This window comes from Leptopilina heterotoma, unplaced genomic scaffold, assembly GCF_015476425.1.
Source record: "Leptopilina heterotoma isolate Lh14 unplaced genomic scaffold, ASM1547642v1 Lhet_199, whole genome shotgun sequence".
Classification (NCBI taxonomy): Eukaryota; Metazoa; Arthropoda; class Insecta; order Hymenoptera; family Figitidae; genus Leptopilina; species Leptopilina heterotoma.
The window spans coordinates 387,996-414,729 of record NW_025110915.1 but is presented as its reverse complement, the minus strand read 5'-3'; the positions used below and the strand labels follow the sequence as shown (position 1 = coordinate 414,729).

The window sequence follows — 26,734 nt, the reverse complement described above, 5'->3', positions numbered from 1 at the left end:
TCTATAGGAATGAAGATTTTTTTTATAGGAATAATTTTTTTTTTTTTTATTATTATTTTTTTTTGGAAATCCACTCCGAGTCTTCGACTCAAAGTGATCGATTTCCTCATGTTTTATAATAAATTTAAGGTGACAGAGTGATAAAATCATTATTTTATATAAATTCATTTTTTAATACATATTTTATTAGAAAATTTTTCGAGAATTCAATTAGTAAGATACAAAAGTAAATAATTTATTCAATAATTGATTATTTCTTAAAATTGAATTTTTATGAAGAATTTTATCAAAACATTTTTTTAATAATTCAATTCTCTCGGTGAATTTAAAAAAAAATTAAAGAATAAATGCAATTTTCTATCATTATATTTAAAATTTTATAAAAATTAATTCAAATTCTGCGATAAGTATTGTTATTTATAAAAATAATTGAATTCTTGCAACGAATTTTATTAAAAAAAATGTTTAAACAATTTAATTCCTGTGAAGAATTTTATTTGTCAAAATAATTTAATTCCGGAAAAAAATATTATTATTCATGAAAATAAATTATTTCTTGTGAAAAATTTTATTGCTCTTGAAAATAATTGAAGTTTTGCAATAATTTGTAACTTTTTCAAAATTAACTTTTTTTTTCGTGTTATTAACTAAAATTTTTCTATAAATGCATTATTTTTAATAACTTTTGAAAAATTTCTTTGAGAATTTTTAAATTCATTTGTTTAAAATATTTAATTTTACGAAATTTCAATTATTCGTAAATTCTTCAATTGAATATGTAATAGAAAAAAAACTTGAAATAATTTTTAAAAAATCCGCATTTAAACTTTCTAAAAAAAATTAATTCCACAGAATTGTTAGTTAAAAATACAAAAAATTCAGATTTTCAAAGATTTTAATTTGAAACCTTATCAAAATCCAATTATTTCTAAAAATTCACTTTTAATATTCAATTATAATATAAAAAAAATCAAATGTTTATTAAAAATTAAATTTTTTAAAGCTCTTAGCTTCGGAATACTCGAAAATTCGATTGTCTGCTAATTGGCGGATGGAGTATTTTGACTAGTAATTTTGCCAAAATTATTTATTAAAAGAAAATTCTTGTAAATAATCATCTTATGAACAACAGACAACAACAAAACCTGTTGTTTATTAACAATTGAATTTTTAAAGCTCTTTGTTGTTGCCGAATGTTCGTAGAATATTTATATTCAACTCTATAGTGAAAGAAATTATCGCGAAAAAGAAAGAATGAAGAATTTATCATTTCGAATTATTCAGTCTGGCGGATGGCGGGTCGCTAGCTTCACGGCACCTAAAATTTATAATTAAATTTATTAAAAATTGATATTTTTTAAACTTTCAAATTGAAACCTTTGAAGTTCATCTATTTTTAAAGGTTATAAACGCAACTCTTTTGAAATTCAATTAATTTTGAAATTTTTAAGTAAAATTATTCATTAAATAATTTATAAGTAATAATTTTATGATGGTTGTTCAAGAATTAAGTTATTTAAAAAGAAATTATTATCAGAAATAGAAAAATTTAATGAGTTTGTATTAGAATTCCTGTTAATTTTATAGTTTATGAGTCAAACAAAAAAACACCAAAATTCAGAATTTTCTTATAAATACTAAAAATTTAATTTTTTCCAGTACTTTTAAAAAAAATTCCTGACTTTTCCTTGATTTTCCTGACCAATTCTAATTTCCTGACTTTTTCCTGAATTTCCTGATTTGTGGAAATCTTGAACATAATTTATCTGATTCAAAAATATTTGTACGAATCCAATGTTTGTTTTTAAAAATTCAAAATGGCGGATCCAACATGGCGGCAGAAAAAATAAAAATCACTCTGATTTATTTGATTTAAATAGAAATTATTTCTATTAAAGTAATTATTTATTTGGTAATTGAATTTATTTTTAGAATTTGTTTGATTTAAATAATTCTACAACCGTATAGAATTATTTGAATAAAATAAATTTCTATTTCAGTGTTCAAAAATATGAAACGACTATGTTGATATGGGAACAAAAGACTTGCAAAGTTTACTGTCAAGCGATACTACTTCTATATATAGTGTTAATAGCTTCTCTCGGGAACGGTAATTCCTTTCGGATAACCTCGCCAAACAGCATTATAATACAGGTCGACTATTTTGGCCGTCTGCCAATTTATATTTGTCCATCTGATTTGAATATTAGCGCCAACTGTAGAATTGACTACTTGTACTGATTAACGAACTCTGTTTTAATTATGGTTGAGAAGAAAAAAATAACTAGACAATTTTCAAGAATTTTTTTTTCACACTATTTATCGGATTCTTAATTGACTGACTCTAACTATCATTTACTACTGTAGATTAAAAAAACATTTCTATCTTAGAGAGGAAAGAATATTTTTATTTACTATCTTGATTAAAAATTCAAAGAAAAAAATATTTGTTAGGGAATAAATTTTACTTTTTTGGGTGAATAATATTCTTCTTTTTTAAATTGTCGATATGGAAGAATAATAAATAAAAATTTCCAGTGCACGTTTAAAGAGATATCTTCTTGTTATTAGGCGGGGAATTTTTGTCTGATTGGAACTATCATTTTCTGCTTGAAAAACAAATATTTTATTTGAAAGTCACAAAATACATTACAGATTAAATTACGTGATAGAAAAAAAACAGCTTTCTTTTTCTAAATAACGTTGTTTACCAAGCAAACAGTTATGGTCTGACTAGAAATGGATTTTTCCACTTAAACAGCAAACATTCATTTTTTCAACTGAGAATTTAGTATATTATTGCGAACAAATATTTACCAAGTTTATTAATTTTCCTTGTATTAAAAAATTAGGTTTTGTCTGATCAAATTAAATTACCAAATTACCAAGTCTAGACCAAATAACTTCACTGTAAATTACTAAAATTAATGTTTTTTAAACAAAAACTAAATTCTTTTAGAAAAAGAACAGTTTTCTAAGTTAATTAAATATCATCTTGTTATAAACTTGGAACATTGTCTGACTAAAAAGGTAATTTTCTACTTAAAAAGTATTTAAGAATCGATACGTTACTGTTCGATATTTGAAAGAAGGAAAAATTTTGCTATAAAATTATTTTTTATCAATTACTTCGATAAACTAAATATTCTTCACATAAAAATTGAGTTTTGTCTGACAATAACCGATTTATTCTACTTGAAATGAATAAAAATGGTTACAAAGAAAGCAGAATAGAATCTTTTCTATTTTATTTACTTAGATAAACTAATTTTCAGACACAGTCTGACCAAAACAGTCTATTTATACTTATCAGAAAATAATTTAAATTAAATCAGATTAAAACCGATCCGGCTATTCAAATTTCTTAACTTAAGAATATGTCTGACTAAAATTGACTTATTCTACTTAGAATTATGAAAAAATTCATGTTTTACGAACAAATGCGTAACAATAGTGAAAATAAAAATAATCATAAAAGAATTTTATTTCCCTAAACATTTTTTTACTCGTGATGCAAATTCTGGCTGACTAAAACAGACCTTTTCTACTTATCACTGCAGAAAACAAGTTAATTTAATGCATAATAAAAACATTATTACTTCGTGTATAATTTAATAAAACTATTTTTTCCTTCCCATGGAAATTTCTCAACTACAAGAATTTTAATTTTTTCAGACTACATATATAATTGAGTCATACTAATTAGATTTACTAAAATTTATGTTTCATTAAAGTAAACACTATTTAGTAGAATTTTTTATAAAAATAGATACTTATTTCATTATACTCGAGGTGCAAATTCGGTCTCACTAAAATAATTCTTTTCTACTTCCCCACTAAGACAAAACAAAATTTTCCAAATCAGATAAAAATAATAATAATAATAATTTCTTATAAACATTAATAATAAATTATAATAATAATTAATATTAATATTAATAAAAATCTATTATAATTTTCATTATTATTAGATATTATAATAGTGATGAAAATATTAACGATAATAAAAGTAAATAAAAATACAAACAAAAAGATTGACGAGTATAATAAAAATAAAATGCCGAGAGTATTTGATTTACTGTGATATTTTTTTGTACATTTGGCAAAAATTTATAGGTGACGCGAAATTTATTATCACCTCAACAAGGAAATCGATAGTGCGTGTCGTTATTATACGTGTAGCGTGAATAAAAAAGAATATTATACGAATAATTCTGTTATAAAAGATGATATACATATATACAGCACACATACATACTCACATATAAATATGTAACATCGATTGCACTTTGCCTCTATATTGACTTTTATTTAATTTTGGTTTCAATTTTCCCAATGTGAATTTATTATTGGTTTTTTTTACACCGCAACATTCAGCAGAATTTTTTACTAGTCACGCAATTTTTTCCATTTGCTTTTAATTATTATACTATCTATGAAAATATAACAATATAAACATCATATAATAATAACAATTACAATAATAATAATAATAATAATAATAATAATAATAATAATAATAATAATAATAATAATAATAATAATAATAATAGTAAGAAAAGTTTATTATTTATAAAAATATTAATATTAATATTGAAGTACATTTTTATATAATGATAATAAAAATAGAAAAGTTTCATTAATAATAAATTATAGTCATGAAATATATGATAATAACATTCTTATCAGATTACAAAAAACTTTAATTCAATTTGATTACAATCTTCAAAGAAATCTTAAAATTCTTTTCATTCTCGTTCTCATATAAAAGGATATAAATTTTTTTCCATCAAGATTGAATATATAAAATGCAAATAAAAGCTCGTGTTTTCGTTATTTAAATGGAAAAACTCTATTTTTAGAGAAAAGGTATCCCATTAATAAATTGAAATAAAATTAGACTTTGTTGTATACCGGCTCTTTTTAATGATTCAAGACTAACTTCTGTGCTTGATGGTGGATTAATGAAGCTTCAGAAACAAGTGATTACACTTCACGAGAATAAGAGAAAGAGAGTGTCGAGTCAATTTCGCCATTTATTGTTATTTAAACAAAAAATGTCACAAGTAATTTCATTTGTCATTTAATCAATTTTATTTTACTATAATGTTATAAATGTGAGTTTTCTGATTATTCTCTACTCGTCGACATTAATAATACTAATAATAATAATAATGATAATAATTAAAATAAAGATAAAAATAATAATAATTTATATCACCAAGTGCCTCTGAGAGATAAGAAAAATCAATCAATATCAAAGTTCAACGAGTGGTATGAACATCTGTCGTTATTATCAAAGAGCGACATTTTAAATGTCGAAAATAAATCGCAAAATTCATGTAAAATGTAATTATTTTTCAGCTAATTGAAATTTAAAAAAAAATTTATTTTTTTTTTTTTTTTCCTTTACTGTATTTTTATTTTGTTTTTGAAATTGTTACTAGCTGTATTAATTAATTTTAGTTGATTTAAAAAATAAACAATTTTGTCTGACTAAAAACTTATTATTCTACTTAAAATTACTAAAAATTATTTCAAAGAAAGCAGAATAGAAAAAAAGAATATTTACTCAGATAAAGAAATTTCCGCTTACCCACACTAAAAAAAAAGTTTTACTTTTAGCCTGTTTTCGAGGCTGAATTTAAGGTGTAAACGGAGTCAGCCCCATTAAACAAGGACAGACTTATGTGAAATACATGGGCTGAATTTAAGGTGTAAACGGAGTCAGACTTTTTTTTTCCTGTGCCTGATATCTTTTTCTACTAAGTGCTCAAATTCTGTCTGACTTAAATTGTACTTTACTACTTAAAACGTATAAATTAAATCTCTTTAAGGAGCGAATAATACCAGATTAAATTCTATGGATAAAAAAAGTCTCCTCTTCGATTTAATTCTTTCTTTCCAGTCAAAGAATCCAGTTTGTCTTATTGTAAGCAATTTTTATCACTTAATCCTGAAAGAAATATTGCACCCAATAAACAATTACAAGAGAATTGTAATTTAAAAGAGAATTGCAGATGAGACAATTGTTGAAAAAAACGTAACATTGTTCAAAAAAAAATTATTTAGCTATTTTTGTAATTTTCCCTATAATTACAATTAAGACTTGTCTGATAAAAGAGTATTACTCTACTTGAAAATGATTAAATTAATGTTTGAAAGATAAGGAAGACAATAAGCAATGGATTCTTTTGGAAAAAGAGTTTCGAGTCATTAAATATATAATTGTTTATTCTAAGTGCAAATTATGTCTGAAAAAATAGTCTATTTCTACTTATCAAATGGAGAATATTAATATTTTAAATTTAAACCAAGCAAAAATAATAAATTTTGTAAAATCAGATAAAAAATTATCCCCCTCTCTAAATATAAAATAGTCACTAATTAAAATTAATAAACATTTTTACTACTTTAAAATTGAAAAAGTGGCTGTTCAAATTTCTTAACCCTTAAACTGTAAAGCTTGTTTGACTAAAATTCAATTATTTCACTTAGAATTACAGAGAATTCATGTTTTATAAACAAAACATAAAATATTGAATACAATTGTTTATGAAAAACTTATTATTATATTTTTTACTAGGGGTGAAAATTCGGTCTTACTAAAACAATCCTGTACTACTTATCACTCTAGAAGATAACAAATAAACAAAAAAAAACAAAAAAATCTAAATGGTTGGTAAATTTTAGATAAACAAATTTCCACTTACCAGGTATCTTTTTCTATGAAGTACTCAAATTCGGTCTGACATGAATTATACATTACTATTTAAAACGGAAAAATTAAATTTCAATAAGAAATAATGCCATAATAAGAATAATGCCAAATAAAATTTCATAGATAAAGATGCTTCTGTCCTCGACTAAAAACAAAGAATTTTTTTTTATTCAAAAGATCTAGTTTGTCTGACTAATCGACTTTTTCTACTTAATCCTATGAGAAATATTTCAAAAGAATTTACCTGGCTTATTAATTTTCCTCGTATTAAAAAATTAAGTTTTGTCTGACTAAAAATTAATTACTCTACTTGAAATTACTAAAATTAATGTTTTATAAACAAAAACTAACTTATTTTTGGGAAAGAACAGTTTTTTAAGTTAATTAAGTATCTTGATATAAACTTGGAACATTGTCTGACTAAAAACGTAATTTTCGACTTAAAAAGTAAGTAAGAAGCGATATAAAATTGTTCAATATTTAAAATAAGGAAAAATTAAGTATAAAATTTTTTTTAAGCAATTATTTTGAAAAATAAAAAAATAAATAGTAATAAAATAATATTCTACGTAAAAAATCCGAGTTGTCACAGGTCAGGGAATTCAGGCAACAGTCAGAAAAAGTAGAATTTGTCATGGAAATCAGGAAAAAGTCAGGGAATTTTATTAAAGTACTGGAAAAAATTAAATTTGCAGGATTCATAATTAGTTTTGTTTTATTTTTTAATATATATATTTAATTAATTATTAAAAATCATGGATTATATAGAAGAATTTTAGTTAAAAACACTAAAAAAAATTTTATTTTAGAGAAGTTACAAATATTTGCAAAAATTCAATTTTGTTCAAAAATTTGAAAAAATTCTAGTAAAAATTTCAATTATCTTTAAAAATAATAAAACTCTCTTCCAAAATTCAACTATTTTTATAAATAATAAACATTTTACAAAAATTCAACTATTTACAAATTTTTAAAAATTTTTTTTGCAATAATTCAATTATTTTTATAAATAATAAAAGGTTTCAATTATTTTCAGGGACAATGCAACTCATTATAGAATTTCAATTATTTTTAATACAATTTTAAACGAATTCCTCGAAAAAGGTAATTCTTCTTGAAAATTTTATTAATATTCGTCGAAAAAATTCGATTATTTAAAAATTTGTTCATAAAATTCTTTACGAGAATTTAATTTTGAAAAAAATTCATTTTATTCAATAATTTTTTCATTTTTTTATTTAAATAATTGAATTTTTGTAGAATTTTTTAATGAAAATTGTTTTAAAAACGAATTTCAAATAAAATTTCAGATAAAAAATTTAAAATAATTGATAATTGTTAATTATTTATTTTAAAGAATTTTAATACAAATTTTTTAATTAATTACTTTTTTCGAAGAATTCACTTAAAATTGGATTAAAAATAATTGAAATCCTCAGAAGAATTTTATTATTTAGAAAAACAATTGAATTGTTGCAACGATATTTATTACATTTCTTTTAAATAATTGAAATCCTGTGAAGAATTTTATTATTTTTGAAAATAATTGAATTTTTTGAGAAATTTTATTAAAATAGTAGATTTTGAAAATATTCAATTATTTCTGAAATATAATTAAATTCTTGCAAAAAAAAATTGAAAATAATTACATTTTTCGAGGAATTCATTTAAACTTATATTAATAATAATAATTTATGTCCCAGGAAAAATTTTATTATTTATGATAATAATTAAATTCTTACAACGAATTTTATTAAAATTTTTGTATAAATAGTTTATTTTTTTTATTTGAAAATGTTTATAGAAATTTAAATTATTATAAAACATGAAGATAGCGATTACTCCGAGTCTTTGACTCGGAGTGCTCGATATCTTCATGTCTTATAATAATATTCTTAAAAGTTATTGAATTTCAAAAGGCTTAAATTTGAGAATCAAAATATTCTTTTGAGTCAGGGAAAAAGTCAAAATTTTGCCTGGAAATAGGGAAAAAGAAAATTAATTTTTTTTGTCAACCCTGAAAATTTGAGATTTGTCTGACAATAACCGATTTGTTCTACTGACAATTAATAAAAATTATTTCAAAGAAAACAGAATAGCAGTAAGAATATTTACTTGGATAAAGAAATTTCCGCTTACCTGATAACTTTTTTTACTAAGTGCTCAAATTATTTCTGACTTGAATTGTACTTTACTACTTAAACCACAAAAATTAAATTTCTTTAATGGGCGAATAATATCCGATTAAATTTTATAGATACAATTTTTTTTTCCAATTCTCTTTCTTTTTAGTCAAGAAATCTAGCTTTTTCTGACTATAATCAACTTTTTTTACTTAATTCTTTATTAAGAAATATTTAACCTAATAAACAAGGTATTGCAAAAAAGGTAAACGTGGAAAAAAACAGTTTTGCTTCTCTTAATAATATTTGTAAGTAAATATTCAGACACGGTCTGACTAGGACTGTATTTTTCTACTTAAAAAAAACAAACACTTGATTATTTACAATGTTATAGTAGTCCTACGTTATGTTTTTCAAAAAATTTATACCTGTTTTTTTTAAATTTCTCTATATTCTAAAATTATGTTCTGTCTGGCTAAAAATGGATTACTCCACTTAAAAATGATTAAATTACTGTTTTCTAAATAAGGTAGAAAATATTCAATGAATATTTTTTTGAAAAAACAGTTTCGTTAATTGGTGAAATATATTTATTTACTCCGGATGCGAATTTTGTCTTACCGAAACAGACTATTTCTACTCATCGGTAAGAAAAACTAATAATTTAAGACAGTCGAACTCGAAAATAATAATTTATATAAAATTATCTTTAACCCTAGAAGGAGTACGTTAATTTACTCACCCTCTAAGGAGTAACTGGGGCGTCCCGACACCCCACGCTTTAAACTTGTTTTATAAGGTTTCTATTTGACGTAAAAAAATTTTTTTATAATGAATTGATTGGTTTTTTAGAAAGGAATACAATAATATTGTTTATACTTTGATAAATTAAAAAAAATTTGAAAAAAAACCGTAAAAACCCAAAAAAAAACACCAAAAAATTGCAAAATTGACTTTTTTTACAAAAAACGTTGTAGTTTCTTAAGAATTTGACTAATTTAAAAACTATTTTAGGTTTTTAAAGTTAAATAGATACACTTTTAGGGGAAAAAATTAGTTTTTGTATTAGTTCCAAAAAACATAATTATTTGAACATCTGAAGTGAAAGAAATTAAAGACAATTGACGAATAGTGAAAATCATAAAAATGGACTTAAACAATTAATATTTACTAAAAATGGTGCTATAAATTTAAAATTTTACAAACTTAATATATCTGAATACATTAACATTAAAATTAATAACTTATGAAATGATTCTGTAAATTAATATTTAATCAAAGTTTTAATTATCAATTCTTAATACCTCTAATATATGTTAAAATATTATTAACAATATAGAATTTATAATTTAAATTTGACTGTCATATACTACATTTTTCTGTATTAGAATTTAATTTCTGACTGTAGAGAGAGCACAGAAATTTTTAATAAATCTTAACTCAAATTTCATAAGTTGTTACAAATACAGAATGTCTATTTTTCATAAAAATAGAATTTTTGTATAAAAATGTTTCTTTTTTATAAAATACAACTTTTTCATGCATAACATATCAATTTATACTTTATTAGATGTTTTTAACTGATTAAAAACGATTTTTTAAAAAAATTTAAATTTACTTATCTTGACAATTTTTCTAACGTTAGGGAGTAACTGGGGTGTCCAGACACCCCAGACGTATTTTATCAGGAGATAGAGCTCTTCCTAGAGCAAAACTTTTGGCGGCACATACAGGTGTCAAAAGATAGAGGTTTAAACTAAATTATCAACGGGTTTTGAGCGTAAAAAAATTATTGGTTAAGCCATGGGAATACTTTAAATTTTGCTTGGGGTGTCCAGACACCCCAGTTACTCCTTCTAGGGTTAAAAAAAACTGTCCCGACTGTTCAAATTTCTTAACTTAAAAATGATGTAATTCTTGTCTGGCTAAAATTGACTTATTCCACTTAAGAAATCATGTTTTATGAACAAAATGTAACAATACTGAATAAAATTATAAGTATAATAGATTTTTATATAAAAAATTTGCGAATCACAATGTGAAAATTAAATTAAATTTTCTTTTTTATTTTTTGTCTTGCTGAAATTTCTTTTCATTATAGGAGGGTACATATATCAAACGCCACTCTGAGCTTCCTAAACGATGAATTTGAGGTGGAACGAGCTTTCGGTGAAAATCGCGAGGAGGCACTTCAAAAAGCTGGCCTCGTCACGTACTTTATAGTCAGAGCCCTCAAGCCATTTAAACCAGCTCTGACCAAAAGTCTCGCATCGCTGGCCGATGCTGAATATTCTCATACAGTCGTCTCTGACACTGATGGCAGAAACAAAGAGGACTCTGAAGATTTTCGACTACGACTTCGCCAGGAACTTGACAGCAGAAGTATGTGTCATGTAAATGAAAAAAAAAAATAACAAAAAACTTTTCTCATTATCTTTCCAAATTCAACCTACTTTTTAAATTGTTAAAAATAACTTCACACTCATTATTTAAAATATAAAAAAAACCACTTTTCCATTTTTGTATTTTTTTTTTTTTTTGCAAAAATATTCCATCTCAAAGCGTGACAGTTTTTTTTTTTCATTTTATTTTACAAAAACCCGACAAGTCCAACTTTGCTACTTTTCAATTTTAATTATTAAAATTTTTCCTTTATGTTCTATTTTCTTTTTTATTCAGGAAATTTTTTTTAAATTCATCATTCTTTTGTAAATAAATATTGTTAAATAATATATTTTCCTTTGGAATAACTATTATTATTATTATTATTATTATTATACTATTATTATTTCATCAATAACTATTGATTGAAATATGGATAATAATTAACTACTTTATTAACACAAACTAGTTCATTAATATCAATATTTCAATTAACTATTTTTAATACTAATTTCATATTAATAGCATATTAACATATTTAATTACTTTTAAAAAAAAAACTTCTTTAAAATAAAAAAATTTCTTTAAAACTTCTTTAATTCCCTATTGAATTTGGATAATATTTGTTCGAAATTTTCTAATTCTATTTTTAATTCTTTATGTAAATTCTGATTCTAATTCTAATTCGAATATAAAAAAATAATATTATTAACATTTTTAATTATTTCTAATATATTTGTGTTAATTTGGAATAAATAGTATTTAATTGGCTATAAATAGTCATTTTAAATCACAATGAAGAAAATTTGTTTTAAAAACAAAATTAATATTTAAGACTACGATTTTGCAATTTGACTTTGACTTTTCATTCGATTTTAAGTTTTAACTCTTATTTTCACTTTGACTCTGACTTAAACCTTTGCTTTTACACTAACAAAAAATTTTTTTGATTCAAATAACCGATTACTTGTCTATTAGCAAAAATATGTTTACTTGAATTAACCCTTTGAGGACCAGTGTTGCTTTCAGGCAACATAAACATTTTTTTATTAACTCGTGCATAAATTTCTTAATTTTCAAAACTGAATATTGAAACAATAATTTTCACATAGTCTGGAAAATTTCCAAATTAAGTTTGCTTAAAAATCAAAAATCGCGATTTTTTAAGAAAAAATTTGGTCCTCAAAGTGTTAAACAAATTTAATTTAAGTCAAATTTTAATTTAAATAAAATAAATTTTATTAAAACCAGTAATTACAGCATTTGAATTAAATACCATTTAATTGACTCAAATAAAAATTCCACAGATTTTTCGTCGCGTTGTCAATAGTTGTATGATTCAATAATTACTATGTATTGCTGCTATGTAACTAATCAAAAATTATTTTCAAGATTTCAATTCACTTATTTTCTAGAATTTTTAACTGAAATTTATTTTTAATTCAATTATTATTATTTTTAATAATTTTTTGAGAAAGTTCCTTAAATTAAATTATTATTTATATATCAAAAAGCTCATCTAAACTATTTCTAAAATTCACTTGATTACAATTCTATTTTATGAAATTTCAATAATTTGAAAATTTTGCAATTAAATATTTATTTAAAAAGACAACTAATTTTAAAAAAAAATTTGAAAAAAATGGTTCAAAAAACTAACTTCTTCAGAATTTTTAATTAAAATTTTTTACAATTTATTTTCTGAGAGAAACATAATTTTATTTATTTTAATGTCTTGTTTTATGTAGGATTAAAAAAAAATATTTTTTGGAAAATTCATATCACTTCTGTTTTAATCAGGTTAAATTTTTACTTATTCAAATTTAGAGAATACATTTTTTGATATATTATGTAATATTATTGCAAAAAAAAATTAGAAATTATAATTTATTTCACACACAATTTTTCGTTAATATGTGAAATTTTTTTTATTTTGAAAGTTAAGATTTTTGTAACTTCTCATAAAGTCGAAGAATTTTTTATTGAAATTTTGTAAAGATAATCCAATTCTTTTGAGTAATTCAATTAAAATTGTAATTTACATAATTAACATAATAATAATAAATTAAATACTTTGTTTGGCAGGCGTGACATTTGCTACTTATTTATTTTATTTGTAAAAAAAATTTTTTAAAAATTAATTAAAAAAATTATTCAAAAAATTCAATTTTAAATCTGTAAAGTTCATTTATTGTTAAAAATAGTAAAAGTTTAAAATAAATATAATCTTTTCAATGCTGAAGAATTACATTCAGAATTTTCTTATGAAACTGAAAGTCAAACTGAAAGTCAAAGTTAAAGTCAAAATTAAAGTCAAAGTGAAAACGAAAGTGAAAGTCAACAATGAAAATAAAATCATATTCTCCTCCGAAATTTGTACTTGAAATAAATAAAACTTCGATCTTAAAAAAGTATAGATAAACATAAATAATTTTTGATTCCATCATTTCTACAGTAAAAATAATAAAAATTGTCGGTTTCAGTTACAAATAGTTTAAGAGGAAAAAAAAATTTAAATAGAAATTTCTATTTTGGTAAAATTAAAAAATTCGAAAACTGACTGTTTCGGTTTTTGAAAAAAAGATTTCAAGTGGCAAAAAAAATTTAATTCAAGAAGAAATAAAGATACTTTTCTTTTATAGATAAAATTGAAAAATATATGACAAAGGAATTGTTTTTCAATAGAAAATTAATTTTTCAGTTGGAGGAACGGAGTTGAAGGATCACGCCTCGTGGCTGACTCTACATTTCAAGGATCCACAATTGGAGAGAGGTTTTCATAGTGCTGAGGAGGCATTTTCACCACTTTCGGTATTGGGAGGACCTTTAGTGCTACTGTGCTCGGCTCCAGTATGGAGATTCCAACATTCGAGTCGATTCACATACGGAGGTGTGGCAGTAGTCACGCTCTATGGAATAGTCTTGGCAGGTGCAACTTGCCTTGGAAGCGCCGTGAGAGCGAGATGGCTTCGAAGGATTTTGGCTCTCCTCATGATATTTTCCCTTAGCATTTTCGTTCTCCTCGATATGGTGAGTGGAAAAAGTTATTTCTCTCTCTCTCTCTCTCTCTCTCTCTCTCTTTCGAAACAAATATTTCTCTCTTTAAAAAAAATTTATCCTTTTTTCAGCAAAGGAAAAATAATTTCGCAACTAATTCAGAAAATTTTTTGAAATATTTGTTAAATAAAGAAAACGAATCGTTTTCTGATACAAAAATCACTTTTCGACTGACTACGAATTTCTGTTCCATAAATTTTAGAAACTGGACATATATTTAGTCAATTTTGTTTTCATATTTGTCTACAATAATTATTAGATAATTTAGAAAATTAAACAGTAAAACATATATTTTTTAGAAATTTTAGTTTATTTTATTTTTATTATACCTATAATTATTAGCAAAATGGTTAATTTTATTTATTTTATTTATTTTACATAAAGAAAAAAAAATTTAATTTAAAAAAAATCAGTTTCTTAGACTCGTTTTGTTTCATTTAAAATGAAAATTTTTCTTTTAAATAAAAAGGGAGTTTATAATGCCAAAAAAAATTCTTTAATTTAAACAAATTATCCTTCAACAAATTATCCTTTCCAAGAAATTTGTTCCTTATACCAAAGAAAATTTTTATTATTGATAATAATTGAAAAATTAATTTGTTTCAATGAAATTTTACTTTTTAAATTAAAAAATCATTTCTTTGATCATATAGGATTAAATTTTTCAAACAAATTAATAATTTTTTTTTTTAATCAAGAAAAAATTAAATTTTTAATCGAAAAAGCAAGTCAAAGGAAACGATTTCCTTAAATCAACAGAAACTATTTTCTTGGTGTATAAGAAAATTGGATTTTAATTATTTTTATTTTATTTTTAGAGTTTACATAATTTTTTGTTGTGAAGTAAATGTTTTTTTATTTTAAAATATATATAACATTTTTTTTTAAAATCCATAATTTTTTTTGTAACTTTAAACATTTAGAACTTAAAATAATTTAATTTTTGCATAGAAATTTTAATCAAAGTTTTGAAGATAATTGAATTCTTTCAAAGAATGTAAAAAAATTGTTTAAACAATTAAATTATTTTTAAAAACTTTATTAAAACCGAGGAGAAAATAATTGAATTTATTTAAAGAACTATATTAAAATTTTTAAAAATAATTGAATTTCTGAGAAGAATTATATTATTTATAAAAATAATTGAATTCCTGGGAAGAATATAAAAAAATTTGTATAAACAATAAAATTATTTTTAAAAATTTTATTCAAACAAATAAGAAAATAATTGAATTCATTTGAAGAATTTTATTAAAATTTTTGAAAATAATTAAATTATTTATATAAATAATTGAATTCTTGAGAAGAATTTGATAACATTTTTTGAAAATAATTGAATTTCTGCAAAAATTCAATCGTTTATGAAAATAATTAGATTCTTGGGAAAAATGTTATCCAAATTTTTAAAAATACTTTAATTTCTTCGAAGAATTTTATTATTTTTAAAAATAATTGAATTCTTGGAAAGAATTTGATAAGATTTTTTGAAAATTATTAAATTTCTGAAAAATTTAATTGTTTATAAAAACAATTAGATTGTTGGGACAAATGTTTGAAAATATTTTAATTCTTTTTGGAGAATTTTATTATTAATAAAAATAATTGAATTTTTGAGAATAATGTTACCAATAGTTTGGGAAATAATTGAATTTCTGCAAAAAATTCAATCGTTTATGAAAATAATTATATTTTTGGAAGAAATTTTATTCAAATTGTTGAAAATCTTTTAATTTCTTCTAAGAATTTTATTATTAATGAAAATAATTGAATTTTTGCGAAGAACTTTATTAATATTTCCGAAAATAATTGAATTATTTCAGAGAATTTTATTTACATTTTTTAAAATAATTGAATTTCTGAGAAGAATGATATTATTTAAAAAAAATTATTGAATTCTTGGGAAGAATTTGATAAAATTTTTTGAAAATAATTGAATTTTTGCGAAGAACTTTATTAATATTTCCGAAAATAATTGAATTATTTCAGAGAATTTTATTAACATTTTTTAAAATAATTGAATTTCTAAGAAGAATGATATTATTTAAAAAAAATAATTGAATTCTTGGGAAGAATTTGATAAAATTTTTTGAAAATAATTGAATTTTTGCGAAGAACTTTATTAATATTTTTGAAAATAATTGAATTATTTTAAAGAATTTTATTAACATTTTTAGAAATAATTAAATTTGTTCTAAAAACTTTATTAATATTTTTAAAAATAATACATAATGATAATTAGTTAATTTGTAAGTGAATTTTAAAATTTTTTTAATTTCAAATTATTAAAAAATTGATTCACGTGAAACTTAGTATCAAAATTTTGACCAAATAAATAATCTCGAAAGTGTCTGCAACAAATTTAAAATTAATTTTTAGTAATTAGGACAAATAAAGTTTAATAAGTCATCATATATTGAATTATAAGTTACTTTCAAAATTCTAAATCATCATTATTAAATAAATATGAAATAAACTTTTTTTTAACACTAGCTCCTCCGACGGCCGCAAGCGGCCGTCTACGGTGCTAGTTTTTCTATGTCCATTGTCCAAGTCCATTATTTCATTAATAATAATATTCAAATTTTTTCAGTTAATAATTTGCTTATTTATATTTGAAATGTTGACGTTTTTTCTGACAATGCAAAATAAGATTTATGATGAGTACTTTCTCTTAACAAAAATAAAATTTATATATTCGCGCTCTTTTTAAATAACATACGACTGCAGCGCCACCTCACATATCTAATGTCCAAACAATTTTGAAAACACCCTTCTATAAAGATTTTACATTCTCATTGCCCATTCTTTACTTCGATACTTTTCGATACATTCGACCTTTCCACTCCATGTCTTTTTTAAGAAAGGATAATTTTTATGTTCAAATTATTATTGATTATTTTTCAATGAAAAATCTTCTCAACTTAAAAAATAAAACATAAAAGTAATTTATAAAAAAAGTATTTCTCATAATCCGGGGATTTATTCTTCCTATATCAATAAAAACATAAAAAAATAAAAAAATAAAAATTGCGTTTTATCCAGTTTTAATATTGCGAAAATGAGTGAAAATTAAGGGTGGAGACTTGTAAACAACAAAAGGAGTAGAGGGTAAAGAAGATGTTATTCAAGATTCCCTTTGGAGCATCTTTTGATGTGATGCTGTCTGGTGAGATTAAATTATATATGCACCTGTAAATATGATGAAAATAACTTATCTCAGGGGGGGTTTCTCACTATAAAGCACATGAAGGGAAGTTTCTCAAGGACTCGTGAAGTAGACTGAAGCATCTTGTACTTGATGACAACCTATCTCTTTCCACATAAGCCATTACTCATCAAGTTCTCCTTTGCGAAACGAGACCGGGAAGAAGGGATGCTGTGAACTATTGTACAATAAAGCAAAAGAGATTTTGCCCAGATATATACCCCAGTCCACTTGTAATCAGATCATGAACCCACAGTTACAGCGTCAAAATTACAGAAAAATTATTCCCAACAATTTTTTTCCTCTTTTTTTTGTTTTTAATATATTAAAAACTAAAAATGAGAAACTAAATATATTAAATTAAATATATTCAATTTATTCAATTTATTATATAGAAATATTACTGAATATAAAATTATAAATTAATAAATTACTAAAGATTAACAAATATAATAATAATAAAAATTTGAATAAATTTAACAAAGTTTGAATTAGGAACGAGAGAATTAAGAAAGAATTAAATTACGAAAGGATTAATAAATGAGAGGAAGTTTAATAAAGAAAAAAGTAATACTAAATTTTGTGGTCTTTCGAAAATTTTCCATAGTCTCCTTTTTTTTCTATTTTTCTGAATTGAAATTCACTTTATGATAATAGAAAAACTTGTTGAAAAAGTTTCAATTAAAATTATTCACATTACTTCTGACAATTACAATTTAAACTTTCGCCACACTAATATATGTTGGAAACATACTTTTGCTCCACTGGATTACCTTCTCAGGGAAAATGGTTCATTGGGTCAATCCGATTAAACTCGAATAGAGGATAATTTCTTAATTCAATGTTAATTATGTTAAACCAATATTTTTCAGGTCATATTATTGACTCTGCCCTTTCAAATATGCTAATTTGTATATTTAAATATTGAAGGATTATTAATTGCACTTTTTTCGCAATTTTTATTTTATTTCTCCTGTTTTATACTTTATTTTTCATTTTCAATATATATTTCTAAATTTTTTATTATATTTTTATTTTTTTTTTATTTTTACTTCCTTTTTTAATTTTATATTTTACTCTATTTTTATATGCAAAAGTTAAATTGAAACAACTTATTTTTATATTTCAAATTCTTTGTAAGTTTATAGTTTGTTTACTTTTAACGCAACGTTTTTTTATCTCTACTTTTATATTTATTTATAATTTATATTTTATATTTTATTTTTGATTTTATAAATTTTATATTTTATTTTAATATTTTTTAATTATTAATCTGTAGGATTATCATTTATTCTCTCGATATTCTCTGTCTCACTCTATCTATATCTCTCGAAAAAAATTTCTCGAATATACGGGTTTAAATAATAATGTAATTTTCATTTTTAATCCAACTATTCTGATATTTATTTCGTTTGCATCATATTCAATGTTTAACTAACGTATAAAATTTTACTTTTGTATATCCGTTTATATTACTACATAAATCAATTTTTATTAAATTTATACGTAGGAGACATAATTTACATACCACGTAATGGCAAATTTTAACTGTTATTTTAACAGTTAACTTCTGAACAAATATTTTTAAAAGAAATTAATCCGAATTTAAGAAGAGAGATAATTCTTTTGTAGAATAAAAATTAAGAAAAAAACTCACTGTTTGTTGCAGGAAATCAGCTTCTTTGCATCTTCCTTCCTGTCCGCTAAGTCTGAAAAATTAAAAAAAAACAATTATCAGTTAAAATTTTATCTATAATTACATAAAAAAATTCTATTTTTATTCAAAAGCAGTTTAAAAAAATATTTTTTCAATTTTCTTTACAAAAATAGTATCACAAAACATTTTCTAAATCTAAATTATTAAAAATATTAACTAGATTTAATAATTGATTTTTCGTTTTTAAAACAATTAAAATTCAATAATAATTAGATTCTAAAAAAATATTTTTTTAGTGAAATTTAAGTAATTTAAAAAATTATTTTTAATAGAAGTGATATGAACTTTCTAAGAATAATTGTTTTGATTTTACTTAGAAAAGATATTAAAATAAAAAATACAGTTTTTTTTATAAAAAATTAACCTTTTTTAAAATTAATAAACTTAATAAAATTAACCGTATTTTTTATAAATAATAATTTGTTTTTCTACAATAATTTATAATTAACTATTTTTGCTGTACAATGTTTACTTACATTTACAAATTAAATTATTACTAGCAACAATTCGCGCGCGGCTGAGTTCTCACTCACTTTTTAAAATAAAATTAGCAATTTTAAAACTAAAAGAACGTAAAAATTTTTAATTCAAATTGTTTATTTATAAAAATTAATAAAATATGAAATGGAATAGGTAATGGATTTATAAAAGAATTTTAGTTAAAAACACTAAAAAATTGAATTTTGTTACAAATGATTGCAGAAATTCAATTATTTTCAAAAGTAATAAAATCCTTATCACAAAATTCAATTATGTTCAAAATTCACAAAAATATCTCGACAAAATCACAATTATTATCTTTATAAATAAAAAAACTCTTGTTCAAAATTTAATTATTTTTAAAAATTTTAATAAAATTCTTGACAAAATTTCTATTATTTTCAAAAATTTTCCTTATTTCAATGAATTTTAATATATACTATTTTAATAAAATTACCCAAAAGAATTCACTTATTTAAAAACAATTTTAATAAAATTTTACGTAAACATTTAATTATTTTCATAAATAATAAAAATTTTACTGGAATTCAAATATTTACAAATTTTTTATAAGTTTCTTCTCAATAATTCAATTATTTTCATAAATATAATAAAACTTATCGCAGAATTTCAATTATTTTTAATACAATTTTAATCGAATTCCTGGAAAAATGGAACTATTCTAAGAAATTTTATTAAAATTCGTCAAAAGAATTCAATTATTTAAAAATTTGTTGATAAAATTCTTTATAACAATTAAATTTAAAGAAACATTCAATTATTCAATCAATAACTTACTTTTGTATTTAAATAATTGAATTCTCGTAGAATTTTCTAATAAAAATTGATTTGAAAATGAATTTTAATATAAATTTTAGATAATAATTAAATATTAAAAGCATTTTTAAGAAGTTACAGTAAGAATATTCTCATAATTTTATTCTATATAAAATTATTATTATTAATAAATATTATTATATTATTAGATATATAATTATATTATTATTATTATTATTATTATTATTATTATTATTATTATTATTATTATTTTTTTTTTTTTTTTTTTTTTTTTTTTTTTTTTTTTTTTTTTTTTTTTTTTTTTTTTTGCTTAGGGAATTTTGGGAAATCTGCCTACAGATACCTTGGATTCCGCACTCCAAGGTTATGTGGGGTTGGTGTGATAAAACAAAAGGAGATAAAAAAAAGAAAAATAAATATATAAAATAGTAAATTTAATAAACTGGCGACCTACTGCCAGCCCGACCCACTAAAACCCGTAACCCTTCTTCTGGAGCCCTTTACCCTCCCTCGGAACTGTCGTAAGACTTTAGCCTTCGAGGGTGGCGCTCCAACTCTGTCGCTAATGTGACTTTCTGCTTTTCTCTGCGGTTATCCTGCGTTAATAGTTAAAAATTTAAAACTATTTCAATATAAAGCGGAATTAACAGCACAACAATAATTAAAAATAACAAATGTGTAATTAAGTGTAAAAAGTCAAAAGATAAAATTATAAACGGATATATAAAAAAAAGAAAAAATAAACGCGTATAAAAAATTGAAAACATAAAACTGTACAAAGATGAATAATAAAAAAAAACACAAACAATTAAAAAATGTATAAGGACAAATAAATCACAAAATAAATTAATAAAAAACAAACGAATAAATTAAAAGCTGTTTAAATTACGCTTTTTGGCGGCCGTCGAGATCCTTCCTCGACATAACCGAGATTATGAAGTTCTCGACTTGCCGCCAATTCTCCTCTGACTGGGTCATCAGCGATACCATGTTCTCCGGTGTAACTTGACTGTTTACACCTTCGAACATGGCCCGCCTCTCCAAGTCCCATTTCTTGCATGAGAAGAGGGTGTGCTCCGCGTTGTCCTCAGGGAACTGGCAATATGCACACACCTCGTTCTCGCGTAATTTAAAGCGACACAGGTACGAGTTAAAACACCCGTGACCTGTGAACGCCTGAGTCAAGTAATAGGAAACCTGACCGTGTTTCCTATTTATCCAGGTGGCGAGTGCCGGGATAAGGCGATAAGTCCATCGACCTTTTTCCTCACCATCCCATCTTTCTTGCCATCTTTCTATGAGCCTGTGCCTCGCTTCTTTGCGGATTAGGCCCTTGCTTGGTCTTAATTCCTCATTCAAGGAACTGCTTTCTTTAGAAAAGAGAAACATTTCTTCCCTTTCCCTCGCCAAAAGATCTGCTGGCGGGACACTTGCAAGGACCTGCACAGCACTCGTAGATACCGTCTTATATGCAGAGATGATACGCGTTGTTATCGATCTCTGCGCAGACAGTATCTTTTCACAGATGGTCACACATCTTTTACTCCTCAGGGATGGGGCCCACGCTGGTGCTGCATAGAACATTTTAGCGTGGGCGACACTCGCCACCAGTCTTCTTTTTTGTTCACGGGGTCCGCCAACATTTGGCATTAGCCGTGAAAGATTAGCCGCACACTCGATCGCCTTATTTGACGCCGTAGCCATGTGGTGGTGGAAGTTTAACCTTCCATCTAACTCCACACCAAGATATTTAATTTGCTTACTCCACTTGACCTCAAATCCGTCTATCACGATTCGTGGGAGCTCATAACCACGTCTGTCTGTGACCAGCAGTGCCTCGGTCTTTTCCAGGGCCATTTCAAGACCTCTGGTATCCAGCCAGCTTTTAGCTAGTCGCAGACATTCGTTCACCAATGTCCCAAGAGCCTCCTCACTTTCGGCAGTGCACACGAATAATGCGTCGTCCGCAAAGCCGATGATCACCGCACCTTCGGGCAGATCCATTCGCAGAAAATCATCGTAAGATACATTCCATACAAATGGACCCACCCTTGAGCCTTGAGGAGCCCCACGCTGCATCTCTTCCTTGAGAGTGCAGGTGTCTCCCTCATATATAACCCACCTGTCGCTAAGATAATTATCCATTATCCGCAACAAGTAGGGCGGCATGTTTTTCTTTTCCATCGACTCGATGAGATCTTTCCATCTTGCGGAATTAAACGCGTTACGTATGTCAATTGCTACCAACGCGCAGAAGCTCTTCTTTTTCCCAGGTCCCAATTTGTTTTTTCCTGCTTTGGCTATGTCCACAACTGCCTGGATGGCATCAACTGTGGACTTGCCTTTACGGAAACCAAATTGGTAATCGGATAGACGATTCTCTTCGGTCAAGTGGCCCTGCATTCTCTGGAGAACCATATCCTCTAGAAGTTTACCCATCGTATCTAGCAGGCATATAGGCCTGTACGATGAAACCTTATCTAGAGGTTTTTCACCTTTCCTTAGGAGGACTAACCTCTGTCGCTTCCAGTCGCGGAAGAACTCTCCTCTCTCAAGGCAAAGATTGAAGCATCGAAGCAGAATCTGGGGTGAAGTGTCGATTACCAACTTTAGGATCTCGTTACTTATCCCATCGATTCCAGGCGCCTTGCCTGTTTTCAATCTTTTGCCTGCTTTTTGCAGTTCACTAAGTGTGAAGAGTTCTTCCTCTTTGACTTTGCAATAACTCCAGTCCCTTCTAAGGTATGGCTCTGCAGGAGGAAACAAAGAATTTATTATCTTTCTGACCCAATCGGGATTGTCCAGGCCGGGGGTCTTTTGCCTCGTCACTAATTTCTTAGTAACGAGTTTAAAAGCCAGACCCCATGGGTCCTTATCGACTTCCTCGATTAGGTCCTTCCAGCTACGGCGTCGCGACTTGCGGATCTCTTTCTTGAGGTTCTTTTTCGCCTCTTTAAAAGCCTCTTTCAGCAAGGGATCTCCCTTAGAACGGGTATATGTCCTTCTTGCTTTGAGGCATTCCTTTCTCAAGGAGGACAGTTTTTCTGACCACCAGTGCAAGGATTTTTTCCTTGGAAAGGCGCCTTTGCGACGTGGCATCGACGCATTGCAAGCGGTGACGATTATATTTCGCACCGCTCGCACCTCTCCATTTAGACTTTTCGGCCTCCTCACCCAACCAGAATCCTCAATTAAGATAGATTCTTTTAGGGACCGGCTGAACTTCTCCTTGTCGAGTTTCTTAATGTTCCACGAGAAGGTTTTGCGACTAGGAGCTTCCTGTCTCTTTCCTCCTCGTGTGTCTCCCATTGAGACTGAGAACTCAATGTACTGGTGGTCACTTGCTGTATATTCCTCAGAGACCCGCCAGTCGCTTATGCGGCTAAATATATTAGACGATGCTATCGTTAGATCTATTATCGATCCGATCGCACCTCGTCTAAACGTCCATGTTTTTCCCCGGTTTACAACTAATAAATCGTTCTTGGAGATCATTTCTCCAATCAGAATTCCTCTCTTGTCGAGCCTCGTCTCACCCCACTCTGGCGACTTTGCATTAAAATCGCCAGTGATGATGACATCCAGCTTGGATTCTATGAGGCTTGATTCTAGGTCTTCTATATTGGCTTCGAAGGTGGTCAGCGGGTCGTTGGGTGAGAAGTAGCAGCTATACATACGTATGTTAGCCACCTCTATCCACACAAACCCGCTGCTTGTCTCCAAGAACTTGTCAACCCGCAATTCTGGGTTGCACAGCTTGATGGCGGCTCTCTTCGCCTTATCCTGATACCAAGGTGCGAGGTCGCTTCCTTGATACTGCTCACTGCAGAACAGGATATCCACCTCATTTTCCCTAGCTGTTTGCATCAGGAGCACCTGTGCATCCTTACTTGTATGCAGGTTGACTTGAAGGAGCTTTAAGGATTTGCCCTTTTAAGTTTCTCCAGTTCCTCCTTGTAAACCGGGCAGGAAATTCTTCCAGGGATATGGTTGACTTCCGTTTTTCCCAAATCTGTACACGTTATGCACTTTGGCTTGTCATTAGTACACTTTTTGGAGAAGTGTCCCGCTTCGCCGCATCTCCGACAGTTTTTTGTTCTGTCGGGGCCCTTGCAAATTCGGGTCACGTGTCCATAGGCTAGGCACTTTTGACATCTTGTCACTTCTAAGTGCGTTCGGATGGATGCATTTATCCAGCCAATACGCACTTTGCCCAGCTTAAGCAGACTCTCGCTGTCCGTTTCATTCAAGCGTACTAGTGCCACTTTCGTACCACCAAAACGTGTCAGAAGTCGGCAAGTCACCTCTAATTCGGGCTTTTGCAACTTCTGCTTTAAGACGGTTAAAACGTCCTCCTCTAAAGTTGTTTCGACAAGATCCCGAATTTCGAGGGTCTTTTTACTGACAAGAGCCGTAACCTCGGCCTTGTCCAGAAGAACGGAGGTAAGATTCTGAGCGAACTTTGAAGTTTCACCCCCCTTTTTCACAACAACAAGAACCTCTTTTTTAAGAGTTCTCCTAATTTTCACAATCTCTGTTCCAGTTTCCTCTGGCTTTACCGAAGTTGTTGCCAGTTTTATGAGATCATGGTAGGTCTCTGGATTCCGGGCCACAATTTTTATTGCCTCCGTTGTTCTAATTTTGGGGGGGCGCTTCTGAAGTCGCTCCCTCTCCTCCGCTTTCTTCAAGGCCTTTTTCTTACGGGCCTCCCGTTTCCTATTGGAGACAGTTTCAAAGTCTTTTTCGTTTTCAGGCTTATTTGCCACAGTTGCCTCCGAATAAGAAGCAACCCTGGCCGAAGCAGCCTTACTCACCTCCGTCTCCATAACAGTAGGGTTTGCCTTGGTCTCCTTGCTCTTAACCCTCTTACCCTTGGGAGTGGTCACAGAAGAATCAGTCTCCGGACCTTCAAACTCTCTAGGGCGCTTCCTTGGGTCGATGGACTTGCTCTCGCTGGATGTGGCGTGCGACATCGATCTAGGAGTTTCAGGATTCGACCTTGGTTTGCTTGGGCTAATGAAGGGCTTAGGTATAAATCGCAGGTTTCTGCAAAGCACCTCGTGCACCTTCTCCATTGCCACCATTCCATCCTTAACATCCTTGCTAATGTTTTTTTGCTTTTTGCAAGCACGCCACATACTATCCAGTATTATTGGGATCAGATCGACCTGTTCTAAAACATTTTCTTCGAATCTGCTAAGTCCCACATCCTCAGAATTTTTTATTTGGCTCCCTCCAAAATCCTTGGAGCCGTCTGCACCGACTACCGGGGCTTGAACCCGATCAGAATCGGTGACGGGATTACCCTCATTTGAGGTACCCGCTTGGAGTAATTTATTTGAATCTTTATCCATTTCATTCATTTTTTTTGGTTTTAGAATCAGGGAACCACCCTGTTGGTTGCCCTTTAGTGAAAAGCCCCGCCACCACGGCAAGGTCTACCGAACATATCCATGATGTCAATCATGTCTGGCAGTGGATAAGCATCCACTTCTCCCAGCACATCAAAGACATCGATGATGTTCGGTAGTGGACAACCATCGGCGGGGATTATTATTATTATTATTATTATTATTATTATTATTATTATTATTATTATTATTATTATTATTATATTATTATTATTATTATTATTATTATTATTATTATTATTATTATTATTATTATTATTATTATTATTATTATTATTATTATTATTATTATTATTATTATTATTATTATTATTATTATTATTATTATTATTATTATTATTATTATTATTATTATTATTATTATTATTATTATTATTATTATTATTATTATTATTATTATTATTATTATTATTATTATTATTATTATTATTATTATTATTATTATTATTATTATTATTATTATTATTATTATTATTATTATTATTATTATTATATTATTATTATTATTATTATTATTATTATTATTATTATTATTATTATTATTATTATTATTATTATTATTATTATTATTATTATTATTATTATTATTATTATTATTATTATTATATTATTATTATTATTATTATATTATTATTATATTATATTATTATTATTATTATTATTATTATTATTATTATATTATTATTATTATTATTATTATTATTATTATTATTATTATTATTATTATTATTATTATTATTATATTATTATTATTATTATTATTATTATTATTATTATTATTATTATTATTATTATTATTATTATTATTTTTTTTTTTTTTTTTTGCTTAGGGACTTTTGG

At 26.0% G+C, this 26,734-nt stretch overlaps 1 protein-coding gene across 1 annotated transcript in view; it reads left to right on the top strand.

The window, feature by feature from the left end:
* Nucleotides 1–26,734, top strand: part of LOC122501075 (adenylate cyclase type 3-like) — a 71,731-nt gene that overhangs the window by 28,867 nt on the left and 16,130 nt on the right. Inside the window, exons 4-5 of the mRNA XM_043610324.1 lie at nucleotides 10,946–11,226; nucleotides 13,928–14,256. Coding sequence (XP_043466259.1) covers nucleotides 10,946–11,226; nucleotides 13,928–14,256 — 610 coding nt within the window. The remainder of the gene's footprint in view (nucleotides 1–10,945; nucleotides 11,227–13,927; nucleotides 14,257–26,734) is intronic.